At 42.1% G+C, this 25,759-nt stretch overlaps 1 protein-coding gene across 12 annotated transcripts in view; it reads right to left on the bottom strand.

The window, feature by feature from the left end:
• LOC142420534 (interleukin-1 receptor type 1-like) overlaps positions 1 to 11,873 on the bottom strand; it is a 28,926-nt gene extending 17,053 nt beyond the window's left edge. The window contains exons 1-6 of one of the 12 annotated variants that reach the window (XR_012778771.1): positions 11,760 to 11,873; positions 7,463 to 7,546; positions 6,086 to 6,228; positions 4,061 to 4,292; positions 1,808 to 1,997; positions 577 to 751 (exon numbers count right to left, since the gene is read on the bottom strand). Coding sequence is in view for 11 of the 12 variants with exons in the window: in XM_075524595.1 (XP_075380710.1) it covers positions 577 to 751; positions 1,808 to 1,997; positions 4,061 to 4,292; positions 6,086 to 6,176 (688 nt within the window). In the remaining variant the exon portion in view is untranslated. Of the gene's footprint in view, positions 1 to 576; positions 752 to 1,807; positions 1,998 to 2,161; positions 2,279 to 4,060; positions 4,293 to 6,085; positions 6,229 to 7,090; positions 7,237 to 7,277; positions 7,547 to 8,282; positions 8,435 to 10,850; positions 11,409 to 11,759 lie in introns of those variants that run through there. The other 11 variants (XM_075524595.1, XM_075524658.1, XM_075524630.1 and 8 more) reach the window with 11 other exon arrangements.
• Between the last annotated feature and the right edge of the window lie 13,886 nt (positions 11,874 to 25,759).

Genomic DNA, 25,759 nt, shown 5'->3' with positions numbered 1-25,759 from the left:
AATAAATGGCAGTACTGGGAGAGTGAGACAGCCAGTTCTGTGTCCCGTTAGATACAGAAAAACACAACCAAGTGCCAACAGTAAGCCAATCTTTTCCAGAGGAAGATTTATTAACTTTATAGTATTTATACAGCTTGTCCCATCTCCTTTCCCATCAATTGCGATTCCAGTGAACTTGGTAAGCAAGTTCACCAACAGGGCCACAAGCAGGTGTTTTGCTGTGATGGCCTCAGCACAAATGCCTCTTTTTTTTTTTTTTTATAAATGTATTTAATTTAATGGTGCATTATTTGTTTTAGCAAAAACAACCCCCCCACCCCAGTAACCACTGCTTCCTTCTAATTCTCATTCCTAACCCCGCACTTCTCATTTCCCCGTGACAATTCTTCCTCAGAAGCAATGCTCAAGGGTAGCAACATGCATTACTGTATTTTAATTTTAGCATTCAGGAAAAAATTAAAGCTTTGCAACTCTAATTTCACAGAGCTGAGAAGTAACATGCCAAATAGCTTATGCCTACATACAAATATTTACAACAGAGCCAAAAAGAGAAGAGAATAACCTCAATGCACTCACCTTTAACCTCTAGAATCATGGTTCGTGAAACGTTATATTGTTTTCCCATGTATGTGTATACCATATGGCATGTGTAGTTTCCTCTGTCTTGTACACTTACATTGTGAATCACAACAGCTTTTTCACCCTCTGCCAAAACAAGTCGCTTGTCTTCAAGAAATCCAGGCTTACACTCCTAAATATATCAAACATACATGTGATTTAAGGGAACTAATAATCTGATAATTAAATAAGTTACTGAACTCTACTGATTATTAAAATACTTGCCAAATACTGATTTTTCTGAAAGCCATGATGTGGGTTCTTATCCAAGCAGCGCTACGCTGTAACGTGAAGCCTGATGATGTCTTGCTGCATTTGCACTTTTCAAAAATCGCTGCAGCCAATCCTTTAAGTTTTCAAGTGCTGCGTTTTGTTTCACTGCCTTCGTTTAATAGCTTGACAGTTATCTATCTCAGGTGTAATAAAAGTTATTATGCATGTAGCAGAGTTTGAGAATACATGTCTGCATTCCTACTTCACCGAGATGAATGAGAGCTGCTGTAGCAGCGCTCCATGCTGTTGGGTGTATTACTGTTTCTGTGGCCATGCAAATACAGCGAAAAACTTCCTTCTCTTCCCTGACCTATAAGCAGTTTAGAATCACTTCATCTCAAAAGATGACGTATAAGTGCAGCACCAAGGTTTTTTTACATGTACAGGGCCATGTAGCTACTTTAATACCAGCATCAGAATTAAGAGTTGAACTACATAGAATTTTACCTTAACACAGACAAAATACATGTTTCTAAGCCTACAGAGTATTTTGGCAGAATCAGAGCAAGAGGCATAAGAATACCACACCACGATCAACAGACAGGACAAGCCTAATATTCTGCGAAACTGGAATAATTATGCAGAGCCTTGTATTTAAGGAAACATACAAGTTTTTAAACTTATTATCTACATAAAATAATCAAAGGATAAACTAGATTTTCACAAATCAACAAGCTAAAATACATGTTTTTGACTCTGAAAAAACTTGCAATCCAAAAAAGGACAATTGTTTTTTTACAATATGCCTCCCATACCTCCTTACACCTCCCCAACCATGTAGTAAGATAGATGCCTTGCTTAAACCGTAGAGAAAAGAAACCTTCCCTTCCAAAAGCTGCTTTTCACAGTTATTTCATAACACATTTTAAATAGAACATTTCCTATCTTGTATATCTGAAATACACATGCACAATACCTTATACCAGTGTACTTCAGGCTGATTATTGTCTTCATCTTTAAAATTTTCTAGATCAGGGCATATAATCTTTCCAGTATTTGCGCTCGTCACTTTTTGTTCAAACTTCATTTTTCCGTTAAAACACAAACCGTTATCGTTCTTAAAAACTGTTAAATTTATAGTTTTTTTGTTAGAGTGGTTAAGGCTCCTGTAATGACAACAGCAGACAAGTCAGGTCATTAACAATAAGGTTCCTTGTTTCTAGCAAGTCAGAGAGTTTATGGAGAGGGATTTCAGCGTCTCCACCAGCCTTGCCTCTAACACCCCTGCTACAGCCCCCCTAGCTCTTAAACATCACCCTCAGCTCCTCACCCCCTGTTCCAGACTGAGAGATGGGAATAAGCTCTGATTTTGTGTTGTGAGCAGAAGAGGGGTCTGCTCTGGAAGCACCAGAGGGGAAGCTAGGACTTCTCACAGCTGATGCTCTGCAGAGACCACAGCACCAACCCAGCCTTGCTGCTTTCAGCGCTACATTTGCCAACACACAGTAGTGCAGGGTAACCCAAAACATATCTGCACTGGAACACCCTTGGTGCCAAATGAACTGGAGAAGACAACAGGTTTATCTCAGCATTCCTTGGAGGGACATATAAAGAAAAACAGGCTGTAACTCTTAGCTGAAGAGAGAGAAAGCTTTGGAATAACATATACATCAAGGTGCAATACCAATGTGAAACCACCTCACACCGAGAGCTCGCAAGAACCTGTGGTACAGTAGCTCTGCAGAGGAGAGATGGCACTAGAAACCAGAAGCCTATGCCAGAAGTAAAGGAATACTCTCTATTAATTCATTGCTCAACTCTTCATTTCTCAATGCTGTTGTGCTAAGGAAGAAGTTTCCAGAAGAGTGAACTGCATGTTTTGACAGTCCTGGCTTCAACTTATCTATATACTGCCCTTGACAAGCTCTGTAATTAAGGTTTAAGTGACTGATGCACAAAATGTAGCCTAAAGTTAACACAACTGAACTTTAGCAACTTTTTTGTCCTGCTGACATTATGCAAGCCAGGGATGTGAGGTGCCCATGGGAACAGATCTCATAGCTAGAGTAACTAGAAACATAGTAGGAAAGACTAAATGAAAATTATTTAGCTGGGTAGCTTTGAAAGGATTACATTTCTTCTGACTTCTCATTTTAGCTTCATTATCAACTCTGGAGCAGGAAAGTGCAAAGGCCTGTGACCTGTGCCTACACTGGAAGTTTTTGCCGATCACTGTTACTACATTCACAACCCAAATCCCTTCAGCGTAACTTGTGTACTGTATGCGCACCAGAATACGTAACTGCACACTACTGAAACAAATTTTGGGTCACCCAAAAAGCCTGCACTAGCTGTTCTCAGCATGCTGTGGCAAGACCATGAGGAAAAGAACAATTTCTGTGTGCCTTCCCAAAATTAATTTCCTGTTCAGCACAAAGTGAACTTCAGCCATTATAAATAAGATTTGACCACCTGAAGTGGTGAAGTCCAGTGCACTAATCTGAGCTGTAAATATGGCAAGAGCTTTAAAGTACTGAAAAGGTGAAAAGAATCTATTCCTTTTTTCTTCTTCTCTGTGCACTCCGATCTTTTGAGCAGTACTGGGGATGCATTACTTTCACTGTCTCTAAAGCTATCTACCACATTGCTTTGCTCTTCACATGCATTCTCATTTTTGACCAGTAACATTTGGTAATGTTTTAAAATAAAACATAAGAATGGTTTTCTGCCTTTTAATTTGTAAATTTCTAAAAGGATTTCCAAAAACTTGCAAAGCTCTCCAGAAAGTCTGTACATCTGAAAGTCTCATAACATGCAGAGTTTGCTCCTCTTTGATTCTTCTTCCATTTAACCATGTCCAATGAAGAAACCAAAATGTTCTTCTGATCTGTCAGTATCGAACAGCAATTTGAACACAGGAAAAGCTGAAGCAGTTAAGACTTTTCCCTGTGACCTTACACTTCATCCAAAACGAACAAACCAAAGAAACAACCCGCACAGACTATTATTAATATTATCATGCTTTAAGATAAAGAGTCCTCGCAATGCTACATGTGTGGAAGAAAAAAAAAGGCAGCACGCGGAAATAAAAAGCATGGTCAAAACAGTGCTTTTAACTGATCTAAGCTCTCTACCTAAAACAAAAAAGCCTCTACACTCAAGTTCCACAAATACATTATCACACTTGTAAGCATTAGCAAGCCAGTTGTTTCCCTCCTCCCTTCCTTACCTTACATCACATTCATAAGGTCCAGAATCTTCCAGCGTTGCAGGAATAAACCAAAGCAAGCCCTCTCGCTGATGGATCCTGGCGTCTCTCTCTGTGGTTACTGGTGTAGCACTACCATTTTTATACCACGTCAGATTGTAATGAGAATGAAGCACTGGCAATGTAATTACTGGGCAAGTAATAGCTGTAGGCTCTCCAACAAGCACAAAGTAATTACAAATGATGCAGTCGTCTATTAAAAAATAAGAAAAAATTATCAATGCTTTTAATCTATATACTTTAATGTTTTGGAAGTATTAATATCCACTCCAAGTTACACAGAATTAGAAAATAAACTTTCTGTAACAATTTACCATTAAAACATCACAAGGCTACCATTTTTTGTTTGTTTAGCACCTTCTGGTTGAGGATCTAACACACACATTTTACAAGACTTAAGCCACAACCTCCCTCTATTGAGGTAGTCAGCAACAAGCACATGTAAGTCCAATAGCCTCAGTGCAAACCAGGGTATAAGAAGAGACATGGGATTCACTGGGCAACACAAGCTTCACAACTCACCTGTCCTGTCCTTGTTATTTGAGCATGTTAGTACTTTTGCAGATGTTTCTTAATGTAGATGGTTTCTACATTAGAGATACAGCAGAAGAGATGTGAATGAAGAGATACATAGATAGTATGTCTACATGAAGAGATACATAGATAGTATCTACATACTATCCATGAAAAGCATGGTGCAAACAGTAGCAGGGCAGAGCTCCTCACAGTACTCTGGCCATTATGACTGTGGGGCCAAAACAAATTAGGAAAAAAAAAAGGGGGGGGGGGGGGGGGGAGATCATTTTTGACCTGAAGCACAAGACAGTATGGAATGAGATCAAGACCTCAACACATCAAAGAAGCCTGTGAACCAACATGTCATAATACAAAGGAAATTTGGAGAGGTGAAGTATTTAGATTAAGAAGTCTTGACTATAATGTATTATTTCCTTACTATACTTGCAATTTCTGTCATTTTTATCCAGAAGCCCTTTAAATTATGAACATTATTCTGAACATCACATAAAAGGCGAGCATAAACAGAATTTTTATAATTATGACTGTGTAACAAGTTGACAAGACACAATCATGCAGCCTAGCAAGCAGGTTTTTTAAACATCAGCCAAAAAAAATAGCAGAGAAAGAAGGACAGATACTGCAAGAAGTCATCAAGAACCCAAATCTGCAAGCAAAAATTACTTGGAGAGTACCAGTTTAGCACAAACAGAGCAGGCCATTTGGCTATAAAGCAAATTTTAAAAGCTTCCAAACTTTTGCACACATGTGCAACACTGAATTCCTATGAAACTGGAAAACATCTGACTGAACTGATTTTACAAATCTTGCTGAATGACTGTATAAATACAAAGCTAATGCATTCAATTTCAAAATAAAAAAGTCTTCAGTAATCTTTCAGTCCCACCACCTTCCTATCACCTGATTTAAAGATTTCCAAGTAGGTACCTATGGAGCTTAAACTAATTCTGAGACATTAACATTAGAGTGCTTATGCCAAGAGCAGCAAGACAAGCATCATTAATTTATGTAGTCCTAAACTTTACTGAAAAATTAGATCTACCATTAAAAATGTTACTAATTAATTGTAAAGGAAACTGAGCCCTGCTGCTTTCAGGACTAGAGCTACAGCATGTCTCTTAAAGAAGGCATTCAACAACTAACTTTAAGTCAAGGAAGCCAATCTCTTTGGACTTTCTTCATAGGAAACAGGCAGAGGCTAATCAAAGCCTCAGTATCCTAAATTTATGTGGCTAGATTTAAAAATATTTATGTCAATTTGTTCATTCCACCCCCAGTCCAACTTCAATCCAAGAAGAGGCATTCAGCATATCTTCAATATGCTGAAGCAAAAACAAAGCCCAAATCCACTGTTTGCTCTCAGTAACTCTTTTCTACTAAATACACATAACTTGTCTCTTGCAGGTTTTCTTTTTTAAAATGGTAATTTCAACAACATATTTAACTTACCAGCACTGAAGAGAGGTATCAGTAGAATGAGACAACCAATGAGCAAAAATGTAGATGTCATCTTTTGCTGCAAAGAAGAATTTTTTTCCATTAGTGTGGTAAGAGTGTTCAAGCTGCACTGTCCTCCGCACCCTGCATTACTCCTTAAAAAAAAAAAAAAAAAAATCAGGAGAATCATTAGGGAGGGGAGAATCATTAGGGAGGGAAAAAAAATTGATTTGGTAATTTAGCTCCAGCCTTTGAAGATTTCAACTACAGCAACTGTTGGCCTCCACAGAAGGCTGCTCAGTTTTCATCTTTCTACTGGAATTTTTCCAAATTTCTACTGGAATAACTCTTGCATAAAGTGTAATTTTCTTTTGCCAGCATAGTTAAGCCAAAAAAAACCAAACGACCTTCTAGCACAGACAAGTTATGCTAGCATACAGTGATTTAAGCTATGCTATATAATGTAAAAACACAGCTTGATTAAGCTACTCCTCTTTCCACATGTTTACGAGACACTATCACAGAGCTGTATGAGGTTTCGTTCTTTGAACTGTTCTTGTACAGTTGAGGCAGTACTGCTTTTAAGAGCAGATAAATTTGTAGTTCTTTGCAGGAGGACAAGCACACTGTAACTGCAGTGTGATTTGGCACTTAAATTGGCGTCTGAAGTCAAATGTGTGTGGAAACCGCAGTTAACATGAATTGCTGTGGTCAGACACAAAACAAAGTGTTCAAGAATTGTAGTTTCACTTCACATCTCAGGTCGTCTTTGCAGATTTCTCCAAACAAAGACCAACTGAACAGACACCCACTGCCCTCACAGCCCGCAAGTGGCTTCCATGAAACCTCTAAACCTTAACCAAGTCCTGCTCCCCTCTCAGATACGCCTGCTCTTTCGTGGTAAGATGTCATCAGAGCCCTTCCCAAGCCTTCTACTGTCAGCCAGCTGGCAAACACTTAACCCCTTTCCTTTCTGACAGCTCCTTGTAGGTTAAGGTCTGCATTTAGCTGTCCTGCCTTTCCTCAGTTCCGACTATTTTGCATGCTGCTCCCTCTCATTCTGAAGCAATCTGGCCTTCCATGTAGCAGTCCATTGCAAAACATTCATTGCACCGGTCCTAGTTAATATTTGCCTTCTACCCAGCTAGAAATGGCTGGAAGAAGAGATGGTATTCCCCGAAAAACACACATGGCCTTGACTTACTTTATATCCAATGTAGTTAACTTTAGTGACAAATAAGCCACACCAGCTCCTTCTTTTGAAACACTTGATACACAGAAGTGTTGGGGTAGTAGGGAGGGACACACAGAGGAGAGTTCAACACTTCAATATAACAGCCTCCAATTATGTACTTCTTTTGGACAGTTTATCTGACAAAGCACTCATACCATAGTCTTTATTTAGTTGCCTTGTATGTGGTTTTCCTGTAACTTGCCAATGAGCTGATCATCATTCTTGGAGTTTCAGTTTACCTGTAAAGAGTGGAGAAGGGGAAAAAAAGGATTTTACAAAACACATCATTTGGAAAGCAGCATACACATACAAAACCAAATTTTCTACAGACATCCTAAATGTAAAAGCAAGAGAATCCCTCTGCCTACACTAGAGAGGACATAAAACAAAAGAGCAACAACAAAACTTGCAGTAAAGATTGACCAAGAATTCTAGCAAAGACCTTTGTAAAATGAAGTTTCTGTCAAAAACAAGATAACATTACCCAGGTGTCAAGCAAGCAACAAAACCAGACATAAGTAGCCACTTTGTAAGACAGATTTAACCACTAAAAGGAAACAAAGAATACTTAAATTTAGGACAAGGTAAGAATAAATAAGCAATCCAATAGGTTAAGCTTTACATTTTGCACCCATTACTGGTCTCCAGTACCAAAGGTGGATCTCTTTCTAATATTGTATGCTAAAACTCAACTTTTTAAAAGTTCTATTCTTCCAAAATTCTCACACACTCCCCCTTCAAATATTGCAGTGGTAAAGCTTAAAAACTCTGGAAAGAAGGGGAGAAGCCTCTAGCTTTTGTAGTTGCAATACCTCACAGTATATGGAGCATTTCTATTCTGGTCAGTATGGTTTCAAGCGACCACACAAGGTTTTTACACTTTTTCTTAAGCAGAATATACAGAGAAACACTACCCGAAATCCACAAATGTGGAACAGCAAACTTTGTTTAAAAAGCAGATGTTTGTTCACGTACCTAACAACTTTAGCCTTGTAGTGCCTTCTATCCCAGTCTCAGCAACATGAAATGCCCCTGTGATACAACCACAGAAGCTCAAAAATCTCACTTATGTAGAGAGAACAGCAATTTTGTAGAGAGAACAGCAATTTCACTGATGACACTACCTACATACTTAGTTTGGAAAACTGTTTCAGCTCAAAGCTTGCTGGGCTCAAAGGAAAAATGTACGTGAAGATTTTTAAGAAATAAGGGAAAAAACAAACAAACAAACAAACAAAACCCTACACCACCAACCAATCATGTTCCTGGTTCGAGCTACTAAAAAAGAAAAGGTTTGATTTCCAAGTTACTTTCCTAATATTTATCTTCCCATAGTTAAAATACAACTTACTACTGCTCCTTCAAATTTCTAAAATTACCATCTGGAAAACAGAAATAAAAAACGTGGACCTAATTTAAGATACTGCATTTTGTTCTTTGCAGGATGCCTATCTTCACAGAACTTGCCCTTTTACTCGCCTTAGGCACACTGCCAACTTTAAATGCCGTAAGAATAGGTTTAGAGACATACTGGGTCCCTAAGTCTGCACGTAGTGGAATTAGCAAACTTGTTCTTCAGGAAGCTGTGCAAAACACATAACTGTATCTTTGTTTTCCAAATTTTCTGTCTCCAATTTTTAAAAGATTTTACTTGTAAATAATTTATAAATACATGGACATGACAGATCCTTGCAAAGGCCAACACAATGAAAAAACACTCAAGACAGTAGCATAGAAAGCACCTAAGCCCCTCAATTGCGTATCAGCACGTCACTGTTAATTTCAGTGGCTTTCAATACTGATCACTGTCTATGGGGACTCATTACAGCACGGACGACCAACAGATCCTCAGCCTTCGAGCCATACTGAAGAACACAGAAACTGGGGTTCAAAGGCAACTCGTTATCACCTTTGCAAACAACATAATATAATAGAGGTGAAAGTGCCCCAATTTAGTGGCACACCTATATGAAAGAACTGCATTAACTTTTTAAGTAAAACTTTAATACAGTTTAATTGAAATGGGGGGCGGGGAGGGGGTGGAGATCCAAACCCATGTATGGCCACTTGCTCCAAAGTACAACCACCAAGACAAGATTCAACCTACCACAACAATTCAGACAGCTCACACCTTGTTCCTTGTTGTGCTTACTCCTGTTAACAGGAGTAAGCTTATGTTAAGCTGCCTACTGGGGTTAAACCACAACAGCAAAGCAAGGTAAAATTTCTGACAGATTATATATACCTTGTTTCAAGACTACCACTTTCCTGAGATCCCAACTTTCCTGTCTAACATGCTCAATATATAAACAAAACACAGCTGATCATTTTACAGGGGCATGCATGAATGTCGAGTCACATAAACGATGCACAAGCACCCTCTACAAGTGGATCTGGTTATCCGCTGTGGCATTCTGACACTGAAGTGATGACCACAAACTTTAGTCCTTAAATGCCTCCTTTCCAGACAATCCTCCAAGTTGCAGGACCACAGAAAAGTCATACCTTTAGGAAAACCCATTATGCAAGACACTCTCTTGAAGCTACATCAAAAGGAAGTCACAGAAATCGAAGAAGAATAGTCACAAAGAAGCCTGCAATAGTTAAATCTTTGTACGCTAAATTCCAGTTCAACTTTGAGACAAAGTATTAACCGCCCTAAATCTGAATCTGAACGAAGTGTTCGTTACAGGCACCGCCTCAACTTTCACCAAAGCACGGGGGGGGGGGGGGGGGGGGGGGGGAGGGTATCTGTAGCTCTACATAACTGGCCAGCACCGGTTGATTCTAGTACAGTGAAAAGCTACCTATCTACCTGCTTCCACCTCACATCAAACTGGAGGCAATAAGAGCATCCAAACCACCTTGAAAGGAGCGATCTTATCAGTATTCAAATCAACCCAAAACAGTACCTCCTTTAAGCATCAAGTGGGAGGAGCTCATTTCGCAGTCAGCATGTTGAAGATTTCAACTCCTGATACCCATCAATATAAAATAATGTGGACTTTAATGTAGAATATTTCTTATTTAAGTCCAAGTAAGTTATCACTTTTCCACTAGCATTTTCCAAGTACAGTTAAGAGGCATTTAAAAGGACCAGAAGGGCTCATGCAGGTAAAACTGTATGTATCAAAAATACAGTGATGCAAAGTATTAAAAAATTAATGTATTGCTCTCAGTGGAGAGGGAGAAAAATCAGTAAATATTGTTAACAAAAAAAAGTAATGGGTATTTTCATTTAAGGATTAATTTAAAATATCTGAATTAAGGATTCTGCATTATAAAACAATTTTTGTGCAGGAGTTTTATGCCAATTTCTCAGCTTCTACAGCACTCCAATTTCACAATCTATACAAAAGGCGAGTGTGTTCATTTAGCAATTCCAAGCTGGTTTTTGAGACTCCAAGCACACAGAAACGGTCCAAGTCAAACAAGCATGCAGTTGCCGAATTTGTGAAGAAGAAAAACAAAACACATCCAAGCATTTTGCTCGAGTCCCTGATGAAAACTCTCCAAACTGAAGAGCTGCTGTTGGAAACAAACCTGAACCTTGATTCAGCTCAGTAGCTTTGAATGGATAGCTCACTCCCACAGGCTGGGGTTCCACAGGCTCCTGCCCAGCACCGTCTCGGTTGCACCCAGCACAGGTCCGGGACTGTCAGAGCAGCTCCTCGCTAGTTTTGATACTGATATTTCTGCAGGCATCTCTTTCACCCAAAGCCTTGCTCTTGTCCTCACACAAACAGTTAAAAAAGAGCCCCTGTTTGATCACGGTTATGCAATAAATAGTTTCTGTAGTGTTTTACCGGGTCAAGAAGATTTACACCAAACTTTATCCTGCTTCCTGTTACAAGTACTTTAAAAAATGTAGTGGCATTCAGCACTCCTACAGTCTTCTTTTTCATACCGTACTTCCTACCTGCGTTTGTATAACGCGATACACAACGAGGAAGCAGACACAAATGCAAAATAAAAACTTACTTCCAAGGAAGCTGTTTGGTGCCATAAAAGCTGGAAAACCAACAGCCGCGCGAAGGGATTGTGCAAACACACCACGCATCAAAACAAACGGCCGCAAAACACGGCTGAAATTAACAGAAACCGAGGGTCTGGGTTTTTGGAGACCATCAGCACTGCAGTCTACCTGCCGAGGAGCTGATCCCCGCCTTCGCCGCCACCCGCGACACCCTGACCGGCCTCGGGACGCCGGGCCGGAGGGGGCCCTCCCGCCACCGCCCGCTCCCCACGCTGCCAAACACGAGGCAAACGGGCCACGGCGCGGCAGGAGACACGCGGGGAAGGAAAAGCCCAGCTGCTCCCCGGCCCCCGCCGCAGCCGGACACCCCGCTGCCGCCGCTGCCCTCCCCATTACGCCGGCGGCGCTGGAAGCCGAGCCGAGCCCCGGCAGGGAGCGAGGCGGCTGCTCCCGCGCCACCCGCCGCCCTTCCTCACCTCCGTCTATTCCTCCTGCCTCGCCGGCCGCCCCGGCCCGCGCCACATAGCCGGCGGGCGGGCAGGCAGCAAGCCCCGCCTCGCCCGGCGAGCTGCGGCCGCGGCCGGCGCCTCGCCCCTCCCAGCGGCCGCCCTCGGCCCGCCCCGCCGCCTGCACCGGCCGGGGCCCGCCCGCTGCTCGCCGGCGGGGCTACGCTGGGGCTGAGGCGCGGGCTGGGCCCGAGCCGCCCTGGCGGCCGTGGGGACCCGGCTGGCTGCTTCAGGGTGGGCTGGATGGCTGTGGGGAGCCCGGCGAGCCGGCCAGCCCCCACCGACCCCCGGGGGTGTGCGAGCACCTGGCACAGGCCAGCTGGCCCTCGTGGTGGCCTCCTGCGTGGTCTCCTTTGGGGCATCTCCCCAAGGTTTGAGCTAACTCTGTCTTCTCTGGCATCAATCTACTTCCTTGAGCTGCCACACCTGGGTTTAGTTCCCCTTCAGGCTGTGATCCTGGAGCGGCCGAGTTGACTTTGGTGCTGTGTGGGTGCCAGTTTTCCCTCAGGCTGCCCTCGTGACAAGCCCTGACCCGACTGATCTTGCGAAGCGTGAGAGCCCTGTGGCCAGCTCAGCGTGCCGGCTTTGCCACGGTGAGGGGCTAACACCCATTCGGCAGCTCGGTGGGAGCGGAGATGTTTCATGTCTTCAAATAACCAGATCCTATCTGTGCATGGTGGTGCGTCCAGGACGTGCCAGACATGACAGCATCTGCCCTGAGGCCTTGCGTAGCACAAGTGAAACCAGTCCTTGGCGAATCTGGCACCCCACTCGTGAAGTGAGTACAGGGACCCTCACTTCTGTCTGGTATTTACCAGAACAGACATGTGAGTGCCTGGTGCCACCATTCCCATATTCCATCACCTGACGTTGCATAACCTCTCTATTTGGAGCAGAGCTTTGTTTGCTTTCCATCACATGTTTACTTTTTATCTGGTTCAGTCAGCTGTCCCTTCCACTGTGCCAGGGTATCACTTTTTCGGTTCAAACAATAGTTTCTTCCTTCAGGGTTCGGGCAGTAACTCTATATATTTCTCATTCTTTAGTTTGATGGTGAAATTAAACATGTTCAAACATAGAAATGCAATTTTTTCCAGACAGGGAGAAGTTTCTCTGAAATTGTTTCCTTGCCCATAGTTTTCAGTTCAGTTTCTTCTCCTTGAGTTTGCCTTCACCTCCTTCATTTTAGTTCCCGTAAGCTTACTTTCAGTCATTCCTCAGAGACATGACTGTAGGGTACTCGGAGTGATTGCTTATCCCCATCTCTGCTTTTATTCAAGATGCACATGCATTAACTTTATTTACATTCCAGTTGAAGTAAATGTACATTTTAATATGAATTATAAAAATGCAATGTAAGAGGAAGCTTCACCTTGGGGTTTGAACAATTCCCAAACCAACGTGAAGGGACTGTCAACTTGGTAAGGGTTTGGAAAAATGTGGTGTCCTGGTTTCGGCTGGGATAGAGTTAATTTTCTTCCTAGTAGCTGTCATAGTGCTGTGTTTTGGATTTAGGATGAAAATAATGTTGATAACACACTGGTGGTTTAGTTGTTGCTAAGTAGTGCTTACACTGGTCAAGGACTTTTCAGGTTCCCATGCTCTGCCAGGTGCACAAGAAGCTGGGAGGGGGCACAGCCAGGACAGCTGACCCCAACTGGCCAAAGGGCTATTCCATACCATATGGCGTCACGCTCCGTATAGAAACTGGGGGAGTTGGCTGGGGAGCAGCCATCGCTGCTCGGGGATGGGCTGGGCATCGGTCGGTGGGTGGTGAGCAGTTGCATCACTTGTTTTTTTCCTGGGTTTTGTTCCTCTCTCTCTCTCTCGTTGTTTTCCTTCTCATTACAATTTAGTAGTAGTAGTAGTAGTAGTCGTCGTCGTAGTAGTAGTAGTAGTAGTAGTAGTAGTAGTATTTTTCAATTATTAAACTGTTCTTATCTCAACCTATGAGTTTTCTTAACTTTTGCTCTTCCAGTTCTCTCCCCCATCCCACCGGGGGGGGGGGTGAGTGAGCGGCTGGGTGGTGCTTAGTTGCGGACTGAAGCTAAACCATGACACCTGGGAAGACATATTTTAACTTATTAAATAGTAGAGGAGATCCTCTGTTCCAAACTCACAGGACCATTACTGTTTCCCAAGTGGGAAGCTTGGGCTTTTTTGCGTAGACGGGCTAGTTTGCTTCCCTCTTGGTTTCATTAACGCTAATTAGAGGAAAGAAGGGATTCTCATACTGGGCTTCTTCCATGTTGACAATATCAGGATGAAGAGCTGGACTGAGCCACGGAGCTCTCAGAGAGGAAAGCTGTGAAATGTTTACCGGCTTATCTGATGATAAAAAGCAGGAGAAGCCCCTTTATGAGCTGGATGGGTACATTTCTATTCCTGTTGCTGTGTGTGCTTATAAGCCTTTGCAAACTCTCATATCTATTTTAGCTGTGCTAAATGCTTTAAGCTGCTTTTGCCTTCACTGTTTTTGAATCAAGGGTGGTGTTAAGGTGACTGGCTAAATTAAGGGAACTTCATAGACCATAGCAGTCTTAAGAACAAAGATATTGGAGTGCTCTAAGTGTCTATCTGCCTAATACTTTGTTCCACAATATCCAAAGGATAACAGCAATGTTTCCAATTAAGCTGCCCAAAGTTTAAGAGTTGGTGACAGGGGGGTTCAGAGAAGTGTCTCCCAGTAGCTAGCAATGACCAGGAAAGCTCTCCACCATGTAGCAAGAGAATAGGGAGCATGCCAGAAACCCAGCAGTCTCAAGGAAAAGTAGCACTTATATATTGGATGTATATAATACTTGTTAAGTGTTGAAGATAAAATGGTCATTTGTAGAATCTGGCACACATCACTATTTCCATAATTCTGATACCCCAGATCTGTCATAACCACTCTTTTAAAGTAAAAACCCAAAGCACTCTTTGGCACTCATTTTAAAGAAACTAATCACTCCAAACCCAAAGTACACTTCCACAAGAACGCACGCAAGTGTCAGCACTGCCAAATTGTGATTCAGTAGCAAAGTATGCATTTTTCTCAGAGCAGAGAATGTTTCCTAGAGTTTCCTAAGAGTCTTGTGGATGAATTGATCATGAAACATCTAGTAAGACTCCACTTAGAGAGGAGTAATTTTGCAAATTTCTGTTCTTGTTCCACTGTAGAGCTGTTTTCCCAAGTAAGTTTTACAACCCAACGTGTTACTTCAGTTACACAGTCAAATGTGTGAGTGTACCTAGGCACTGAGTTCACACGTAATTGGGAAAAGCCTGTCATTGCTTCCAGCTGCAGGCCTCTGAGGCATGTTTCTGGGCTCAGACCTCTGGGCCACTGCCAGATTGCTGCTAGCGAGACCGCATTGTTCAGAAATCAGTCAGCACCAAGAAGCCAGACAGAGGTTTGTGTCCTTCAGCATCCTGGAGTAACTGACCAGGGTGAACTTCACAGCAACACAATAAGTTGTTCCAGTTGGCCCTGAAAGGTACAGCTCCTGGCACATTGATCACTGATGGTGGAAGTGATGACTATGTCACACTAGTTAATTCAAAGTCTGGTAATTCCACTGAAGTTCTCCACAGGGCTCTTTGGACTTGTAGTTTTATATAGATTAATGTGGGAAGCAAGCAAGAAACACAAATTTATGCCAAAGAGCCTACTTATACTGAGTTAAATCTTGCTACAGCTTGCTGCAGCACCAAAAGCTATAGATCTTTGAAAACACAAACCAGTTTTGAGTCTCCTACAGTCTGAACACACCTGTTTTAGCAGAACAGAGCTTTTGCCCACCAAGATCTTCATTCCAGAAAATCTTACATGTGGGGGTGGTTGATTTTCTTGTCAGTCAAGTCCGAACTGCAAATCAAAACTGAGTAGCTATATATCCTACTAGATCCCTTCCCTTAATGCTCTCTTATACAAAGCTCTCTCTTCTTGGAGAGGACAGGGTAGCAACAGAAACATCAGACATCACATTGCACTCATAATAGTGCTTTTAGTGTACTATTTTGTACACATGGCAGTAACGTGAAATATGTTTTCATGTACTGAGGCTTGTTCAGTCACACCGTCTGGCATTTCCACACAAAAGAGAGAGAGTTCATATTTGATCAGATATATCCATATGCACTTAAAGCAAATTTATACTGGGTAGAGCAACTGATCTCAAATTGACATTTTAAGTAAGTGAAAAACCTGAACATACCAGTTATCTCAAAAGACAGCTTTTGCAATTGGACTATCATTTAAAATAAAAATAGATGTTTAATTTTTCTTTTTAAAAAAGTTAGAAGATCTTTCATCAGTTCTACATGTTTCCATATGCAACTGCAGCTTAAGTGGAGGAGGTCTCTGCAGTTATGTGATTGCCACTGCAACACTTAACCAGGAATGCATGCTAGAAGCACCTTTCTCCTCCTGTCCACCCAGAATCACTGTGGATTTCTTTACAGGATGCTTCTCTTCTATCTTTTCTGTGACTCTTTCCCATGCCTCCTGACAGCAATGCTGACGGTTGTTGGGATTTTTCCTTTTTACTTTCAGCGCACAGAAGCACTATAACCTTGTTCATTTCCAGTGTGACTAAGCAGGTCCAAAACCCTGCTTTTTTGGCGTTACCACATTACTGCTTAAGTAAATCAGCCGTGCTTGCATTACCGACATTACCTGAATAGTTCTGGTTTGAACTGAAGCAGTGCTCAAGGCAGATCCCGGAATGGCTTCAAGGTTATTATTGGTCTCCTTAGGACTTCCTTGAGGTGGAGACAGTATGTTGGCACTCAAAATACTCATCAGAGCCAAAGCAAGTGACGGCTTCACTAGCCAGTAGTGGAGTCATTGAAATGAAAATCAAGTTTCACAACTTGGTATCTCTGCCTGACACACAGCCACCTCAAGATCTTATCCTGTTTTGTGGGTTAGAGCTCTTGGAGTCAGCGGATGTGCAACTGAAATGGCTGTAATTAATTTGCAGTGAGGTCTGTAAGATGGATGCAGTGGTTTATCCTATATATCTAGCGTGAGTTTAAAATGTCCTTGTCTGTAATGACTACAATCTGTCTGCTGTTATCATGGAGCAGCTCTCTAACTTCTGCTTTTGCAATTTGCTATGTACAATGTGTGCTCAGAAATTATTCTTAAATGTTGTACAATAAAGGGCAACATGCTGAAAAGGAACCTGGAACTGTGAGCAGAGGAATTCTAGATTTAGCCTTCTTACCCGGCCAGAAAGGGACAGCGCACAGTAAAATCTGGACAAACTGTAGAATGCCTGAACATCTCTAATCAGATTATCCAGTGCCTTGCTAGAATACCACTAAAATTACATAAACAAAAGCAACAAGTAGGCTGGAGTAACGAAGTGGCCTGAGGAAACCCATACAAAAATATTCTTCTTTAAATTGCTAGGAGGGCACAAAAAGGATGCACACAATTACAGCAGACCCTGAAATATGGTGACTGAAAAAGAAAGAATCTTTAGGAGCAGTAACTTGCAGTGGATTGAGCTTTGAAAAATAAACCTCTGTCTCAGGAGACACTAGGGTATGTTGGTGATTTCGCCCTAGGTTAGAAGGAAGGATGAGTTGCCTTAGAAGGACGTAGAAATGACTGTACTAGCTGCTCTCTCCTACCACCTGTAAAAGCTCAGAGCAGCATGAGACATAGGAAACAAAATACAGAGCTACTTTTGCCTGAGCTGTGACATTCCTTGCAGCAAAAAAGCAAGAAAATCAAAGTAGCAGATGTGTGGTAGATAACGCTCATGATAAAATAAGATAATTAGTTATCTACGGCAACTGATTTCCCATGACTGGAGCATGAACCCTTTGCCTTTGGAGAGTAATTTACTGTCATTCATAGGGCAGAGCTCTAACTGGCTGAACATGAATGACTGTGCTAAGTGCTGCCTCAAATGCTTCCAGAGACTGAACAGAATACTTTGATTAATATTTTGCCAAGCAGTCGATTTTTTGTCTGCTGCATGCATGTTTAGGGGTCCTGTGCTGGCATTGTCACTGAGTTCTTCCAGAAGCTTTGATTTTCCTATTTTCTCACCTTGTTTTTGCTAAAGTGTCATAACAAATAAGCAGTACCACCATTGTTAGTAGTTTTTAATTGATTAGTCATCAGAAGCTTTGTGCACAAACTGAATAGGGATCCAATGCTAGCCTAATTGCAAGGAAGTCTTAGGAAAAGCCCAAGTAATCTGGAGTGGTGAACACAGCTGGAATTACAACATGCTCCCTCACTCACAAATTTTATACTCTCAGGCTGCTTGGGGAAAATGGCTGATAAGTTATGCTTATTACTAGATTTTTATTTCTCTATTAATAACAACTATCCACTATTCTTTAGTACATGTTGTAAAGTCCAAAATACAGTTCTTGACACAGTGATTTTTCTTTGCAACCACTGTGTACCCACCCTACCATAAACCTAGGTTGCAAAAAGAGGAGCCAAAGGCAAAGAGGAAGGACAATAGAAAGAGTCAGATTAGAAATAAGAAGTAGAAACTGGATTTCAGTCATCTAATTAGCAGTACATGGGGAGGGAAATGAACAAAACCACTTTAAATAAAAGACAGCTATGGCTGTGTCATGCCATAGCTTTTGCTCAGTGCTGGCATATTAGCTCTAATTAAGATTGATCCACCTTAAAAATGGACAGATTTAAAGCCTACGAGGCAGATTTTCAATGCCATTCTTGCATATAAACAAAAGCTTACCTATGACAGAGCCCTCCCTGTGGCATCCCTGTCATTCATCGTAGCACACTGATCAGGACACACCTATTTTCTCAGTAGGCTTTTAGTCATCAGCAGCATTCATAACACATAACACTACCCAGATGGTTTTGCTTCTTTCCTTTTCCTTCCACATGTCCTTCAAACACAAACATTAGCTCAGACTTTGCAGGAGTAACCTTGCAATTCTCTCTCATCTTCCCCCAAGGAGACCAACTCATTACACACAACAGCTTCTCCTAAATCCTATCCTTGTCTTACAGCCCTCAGCAGAAACTAAAATAGTCTCCAGCTTTCTTGCTGCCAAGGTGTCAAAGTGTCCCCCTGCCACACTCCTCTCCTTAGATTTTCCTTCTTCCCATTCCCCAGCCGTACATGTCACATTCTCCCTTATAACTCTCCTTTCAGGGCAAGCTCTTCAGGACTTTCAGCTCCAAGGTCTCTCAGGCTTTCACAGAGCCTGACTGGAGCACTTAGGACAGAGTTCATCTCAGCAGATGATCCATCTGTGGTCAGCGAGAGTCGCAGGGAGCAGTCGTCTGACCTGTTCCCCTCTGTCCACTTGAAAATTATTTCAGCCATAGAAATCTATCTGTACTGTGGATGTCTACACTGGAGAAGATGAATCCAGTCCTCAGACCTGCCTGAACAGCCTGCAGCATCCCTAATACATTTCATGCATTTTTAATTAATTCTTTATTTTGTGATAATTCCTGTTATGGGATCATGTTACAAAAGAGAAGGAAGACAATTTTGCTCATGGGCTGCATTACATTTTGAACTAATAATTTCTTGTTGCTTCCAAAAGTACCTTCAGGAGCTTTCTTTGTTCTCTGCTGAAACTTTCCATTGCCTGAAGAGCTGGCGTTCTCCTCAGCCAAAAGGAAGCAAACAGTAATGTGGAATACAGAAGTAGTTCATGAGCTGGTTTTCTGTCAGTGGAACCTCTAAAAATGAATTGGCAAATGCTGACAGTGATGTTAAGCAATCCCAGCTCCCACTAGCATTATGCTTTCTCCCCAGGAGACATTCATTCTGTGTGTTTTTATCGCTGTAAAACACAACTGGACCACAGCTATAAATTGGCATTTTGGAGATGGAGGGGGAAAAAAATAAAAGAAAAAGAAAAAAAAGAAGAATAGGAAAAAAACCCCTATATTGTTATTTTCAACAGCCACAGAGAGCTTTTCTGCTGAATTTCATTAACGTTTCTTCATTTTTCCTACTGGCAGTCACTCAAGGACTATATTGTTATGGGAGTAGAAGAAAAAATATTGTGTGCATCGTTTTGCCCAGCTAGTCACCTCTGTTCCCATGGTCCTTGCTTAACTGTGTTAGCAACTGACCTGTGCTATGAAAGTTATGGTAAAATACTGGTGCTGCGTTCATTGAGTTATTGGGCTACGGATGATATTTTGCCTGGATTTTGGTAATCAAAACCAGCTCTCCACCCACAGTAAACACAGCTGCAGATGGCACAGTATGCTGCTGTGTTCCAAAATAAATTAAGTTCATTTTGAAATTCTTTGAATTCAAATGCTTTCCTTCTCTGGATTTCCATATGCTCTTTTTGTCCTCTGTCTTTTCTCTAGATTGCATGTGAGTACCCACAGAGATGGGTACTGTAGCAGTCACGGTCACTACCTGTGGGCGTTACCTGACCCATGGGTGTATAAAGATGGTGACTGTGGGGTTCTCAGGATTCTGCAGTACACAAGGACACAGAGGTCGAGGTTTCTGAGAAGTCCTTTGTTACAAATTACTACAAAACTACTATTAGTAAAAACAAATAAATATAAATACATGCTATAAGTCACTGCAAAATTACCACTATGAAAGCAAGTTTATATATATTACAAGAGTAAAGCAAATATATGTATATTAAAACTTATTGCAGAATTCCAACTAGTGAAGCAAGTATGTACTTATGAACCTTTACCCGTGTGCACGCCTATATGTATATTATGTGAGGTGTTACCAGTATGACACTCACCAAACCGCTCCCAGGAGTGGGGCTAATCGACGACGGAAGAAGTCTCACTTCAAAGATGATCCACGTCACGGAGTCCAGAGTCAGCTAAGCGTCCCCGGCAAGGGTCCGGTCTGTCCAGGAGGTCTCTTGCACAGAAGCTCTTGCAGAATAACTCTTGCAGAGAAGCTCATTTTGGGTAGGCAGCAAGTTACTTTTTATACCTTTTTGGCATAAATACCCTTTTGGCAGATACATAAGTGGGTGTAGGACATCAGTTCCTGGAATAGTTGTTGCTGGCTGCTGTTTTCCTGGAAGGTCAGTTCGTTATCACAGTTTCTTTGTCCTGCACCCATCAGGGTTTCTTTGTCCTGCTCCCCATCAGGGAGGTTTGGGTTGAGCTTATCAGGGATGTCTTGGGACTCTGACTAAGGAGATATCCTTCTTTGTGGGTATGTTTACTGGGTCGCCTTTGTGGCGGCTGCGGTTGGGTATGTCGACTGTCAGAACTTCCATTCTGCTGTGTGGTGGAGAGACAGGAGCACACAAAGGCAAAGGTGTAAGAGGCAGAGTGTGAGGGATGCCCCCAGCTGACTGGGTGAGCAGTACTTAGGTTCAGCCATCACCGACAAGGAGGCCTGACTGAAATCAGCCCTGCTGTGCAAACCTTGAGAACTGTGCTAGGCCTTAACTTCTCAGGGACTAAGGAGTCTAGGCCGTGCTTTGTCAGGAGCTAATGGTACCAGCCTGAGCTGGGACTAGACAAAACTAAAAACTGCCACAGCTGCTCTCCTGCACGTACACCAAAGAGGGGCTTGACTATGAATCAGTCGCTTTACGCTATAAATATCTGTAGCCCCCGCCGGGCCCATTAAGCTCTCCTGCACAGCAGCAGGCTGCACAGCGGTGACCTCCCCTTGAGCAGGGACGCCTCTCAAGGTTACTCCTCGAGGCTGAGAGACCCCTGACCTGGCATCTGATGTCTAGAACGAGGTAAGCTACATTTTACATTAGGCCTAAAAGTATATTGTATGCTAGCGACATTTATATATCCAGCTGTAGCTTAATTATTAGAAGTGTAGTATGTAGTAGAGTGTGACTGCCATCTAAATTATCATTTAAATCATCATTTAATTATTGTCAGATCATCGTAAAATCATTGTTAAATCATTGTTTAATTACCATTCAATTATTGCTTAGTCACCATTTGATTACCATTTAATTTTCATTCTATCATCAATTGTGTTCAGTTTTGGGCCCCTCACTACAAGAGAGATATTGAGGGGCTGGAGCGTGTCCAGAGAAGGGCAACGAAGCTGGTGAAGAGTCTGGAGCACAAGTCTGATGAGGAGCGGCTGAGGGAACTGGGGTTGTTTAGCCTGGAGAAAAGGAGGCTCAGGGGAGACCTTAACGCTCTCTACATCACCTGAAAGGAGGTTGTAGTGAGGTGGGGGTCGGTCTCTTCTCCCAAGTAACAAGCGATAGGACGAGAGGAAATGGCCTCAAGTTGCCCCTGGGGAGGTTTAGACTGGATATTAGGAAATTTTACTTCACAGGGTTATCAAGCATTGGAACAGGCTGCCCAGGGAAGTGGTTGAGTCGCCATCCCTGGAAGTGTTAAAAAGACGTTTGGATGAGGTGCTTAGGGACATGGTGTAGTGGTGGTCTTGGCAGTGTTAGGTTTACAGTTGGACTCGATGATCTTAAAGGTCTTTTCCAACCTATACGATTCTGTGATTCTGTGATTGATTCTGTGATTAATTATCATTTGATCATGGTTTAATCGTTAATAAACCCTTTTTAGTTAACCTCACAATGATGACTTCTCTTAATAATTCACTTGCGACAAGGTGGCTCTTAGTCTGCACTAGGGAGATGAAACCAGTTATAAAGCTTCTCCAGCAAGAAGATTAGCAGATTTCTTTGAGTACATCTAATACTGCATCTTATGGCTCCTGCCAGGACCATCCTCCAGACCAGCTTCCCAGTCTGTGGAGACCATAACCATGTCAAGCATGGTGTCTTGCACAGATGGAGGGCATCATCCAGAGCACACAAGACCAAGCATGCACAGTACCTTCAGATGCTTCTAGGTAAACTCAGAGGGATATCTAGGGGCTGTCCAGAGTGACAGAATGACGGAGAAATGAATTGAGAGAGTATGCTGTCCTCATGGCCTTTCCCGATACCTCTCTTTCAGAGCTTTGTAAATATACCCTTTTTGCTAATACAGTTCCTAAGTGTCATTTGCAACCAGCCAGCAATCATTAGACTCTTTCTCAAGAGTGTTTAAGAACCAGTCAGAGGTAGTTCAGCCTAAACTGGTGGTGTGCTGTTGTGGATACCAACAACAGGAAACAGTCCCATTACATTTCTGAATCCTCTCCCATGGTAAGTGACTTTTCAAAATCTCCTGGATGGCTCTAGTGGCAGCTGAGAGCTGGGAACAATGAAAAGGGGTATCCATGCTACCTTGCCCCCAAAATATGTCCTAAACTAGCATGATCCACACAGATGAAGAGTAGTTCTACAATTTTAAGCAGCTCATACGTCTCGTTTAAGCAAGTCATTGTCTGATGGGAGTAAATTACATGTAACAGATGTCTTCTGATAACGCTTTTAGGGGAAAATTAATGTGATAGATAAATAGTATTTGGCTAAAAAAAGCAAATGCTGAAGGTGATTCAGTTGAGCAAAGAGGTAAGGGAGGTGGGAACTATTTGGGGCTGTCTTAGGCTGTGGTTTCCTGAGAAGTTCTGGCTTTGATTTTGCTGTTTTCTATTTTAAAAAAGCACAGCCCCTAAGAAACGTCCTGAGCTGGAAGAATTCTGTGTTGTTAATGCCAAGCTTTTCTTTCAATGAGCCAGACAGAGACTTCTTACCTCTTCACAGTAAATCAGACTAAATACAAAATCTATGGGTTTATTTCTATGCCCTGGCATTCAAGGTAGTAAAACAACTAACCAGCTTAATATTTAATGTTGGTGAACTTACAGGGTTAAGGTTAAACTTAAGAATGTATCTTATAGTAAACTATTTTCTTCTTATCTTCATGGTGTATCAAGTCAGTTCACGCCTCAAGTAAAGTACCAGGTTCCTATATTGTACAAGTTTTAGAAACAAAAGAGAACATACATCCCCTATGCATCCTGAGTTCAAATAATTCATAGTGACAACAGGTGAAAATCCTTCAAATAATTCAACCTGTCTCCACTGCAGCAGCTGAAGCTTTTTTTTCATGAATGGCAGGCACAATAGAGGGTGATAGTGTAAGAAGGCTGTTGCCAGCCTTCCTGCTTCCCAGCATCCTGCCAGAGGAACCAGCTTCCTCTGAAACGCCCAGACCTTTCTGCCACAAAGTGTAGAGCTTAAGTCAACTGTTACTTCGTACTCTCTACTGTACAAAGTAACAGTTAGAGATTCAAGTGCTGGAGTCCCCTTAATTATACAGCTTTCTGATTCTAGTGCCCCTTGCCTTTTTAACAGAGCTTTACCATTATATGTATTATTTATGATCATCATTTCTATAATATTGCATCCCAGTCATGTCTTGTCCCATTACGCAAAGCAATGGGCAAACAGCTGTGACGTACACCTTTGCCCAAAAGAGCATGGAAATCGTGTAAAAGTAAAGGATGTTACCAAGAAATTTTTATGTGGGAGGACAAAGATGGCAATAACAATAAATGAGGACTCTCTCTATGGTCTTCCAAGGGAGACGATGCAGTTTGTTCCAAGCCCCCTGTTCTGAGATAAATCTGTTTATGTTTTGATAATTTTAATTCTATAGAAAGTATGACTTCTCAAACTTTGTCTTAGACCTTCGAAGCTCATCAGGTCAGCCAGATTTGTATAAAGAAGAGGAAAGTTTGAGTAGGACCTGCATGGGCAGTCAGAGACAGCCTTTTGAAAAAGATGGTATTATAGTGCTGAGTGAATGGCGAGAAGAGAATTTGTATCAGCAGGGAGAAAGGAGTGGAAGAAAGGAGGATGGGCCAGATTTCTGGGGCCACATCAAGAAGAAAGATTAAGAAAAGTGAAGTGAAATATCATTACAAGGTACAGCAAGGCTGTGCTTGCAAGTAGAGAAGAGTTTCTTCATGATCCCCTGCAAAAGAGCAACCAAGAGTTTTAGGAACAAGTTTGTGACAAATTTTTGAACTGGAATCCTAATTCAAATCCGTCATTCAAATGTCATCGCGCTGCCATGGCAGGGGGGTAGAGCGGTACCAACAGCAGCCGCAGCTCTGACTCAGAGGTTAACCACTGTTTTACAAGCAAGTGTAGCTGGAGAGTGCGAAACGTGTCGCTGAACTTAGTTACTCTTTCCATTTCTTGTTCACTTCAAGGCAACTGAGCTCTCTGGATTTGAGGGGCAGGGTGTTATTATTTGTCTACATGAAGTATCAAAAAGCTGTTAAATAATCGGGGAGACCGAGTGGGAGCAAATAGTTTGAGGGGGCCTGACCTTATTTACAGGATCCAAAGCAGCTTAAAGGAGGTCGTCATTGATGTGAATTTGTCTGGAGGATTTTTGTCTTTCCTTTTGCAAAGAAAGCTTGCAACAGGATGTAACCTCATATCCTCCAATCAACTACTTGCTTTCTTTCATTCAACGATAATTGCTATCTCTTACTGCTATCATGAAATCAACTTTTGCTGATTTAACACTTTTTGCAAGACTCAGTAATGAATTCAGAGCCACCTCATTCACCATTGCTCAGAGCAGCCTTGTTGTTTCTCTAGCCCGAAGCAACCACACTGAGATGAGGAAGGTCCAAGCCTTTGAGATTGAGCAATATAACCAGGTCAAGAGAACAACAGAAGAGAACATGCAAGCCACTTCAAGGCTTTCTCCTTTGGGCCATTCCCTAAAACTGGTGTTAAATCACTGTCTGAGAGGGTGGTAGCTTAAAAAATGTAGATGACCAGAATGTCTGATAGAAGAGGAGGCACAAAATCTGGATTAAGGATTACTATTTAACTAGTATCAAACTGGTAGTTTGAGCTGATGGTAGTTTAAGCTATTAAACTGGTAATATAAACCTCTCATGAGTGCTAAGCACAGAGTTTGAAAGTGAATTAAAATGGACAAAGCAGCTGTGCTTTTTTAATGCTTGTTTGGGAAGCATGAAAAAATTCAACTTACTATAATGACTGGTTGCCCCCCACACCCCCTCTGGCCCCACCAGGTCTCTGGACACTCTTTAGAGAGCTGGGAAGGTGATACCATGGGAGGAAGCATCTCTTCCATCCCTGGAGCA

The sequence above is a fragment of the Mycteria americana genome, chromosome 1 (genome assembly GCF_035582795.1).
Source record: "Mycteria americana isolate JAX WOST 10 ecotype Jacksonville Zoo and Gardens chromosome 1, USCA_MyAme_1.0, whole genome shotgun sequence".
In the NCBI taxonomy this organism is placed as follows: domain Eukaryota; kingdom Metazoa; phylum Chordata; class Aves; order Ciconiiformes; family Ciconiidae; genus Mycteria; species Mycteria americana.
This window is presented reverse-complemented; position numbering and strand designations above follow the sequence as displayed.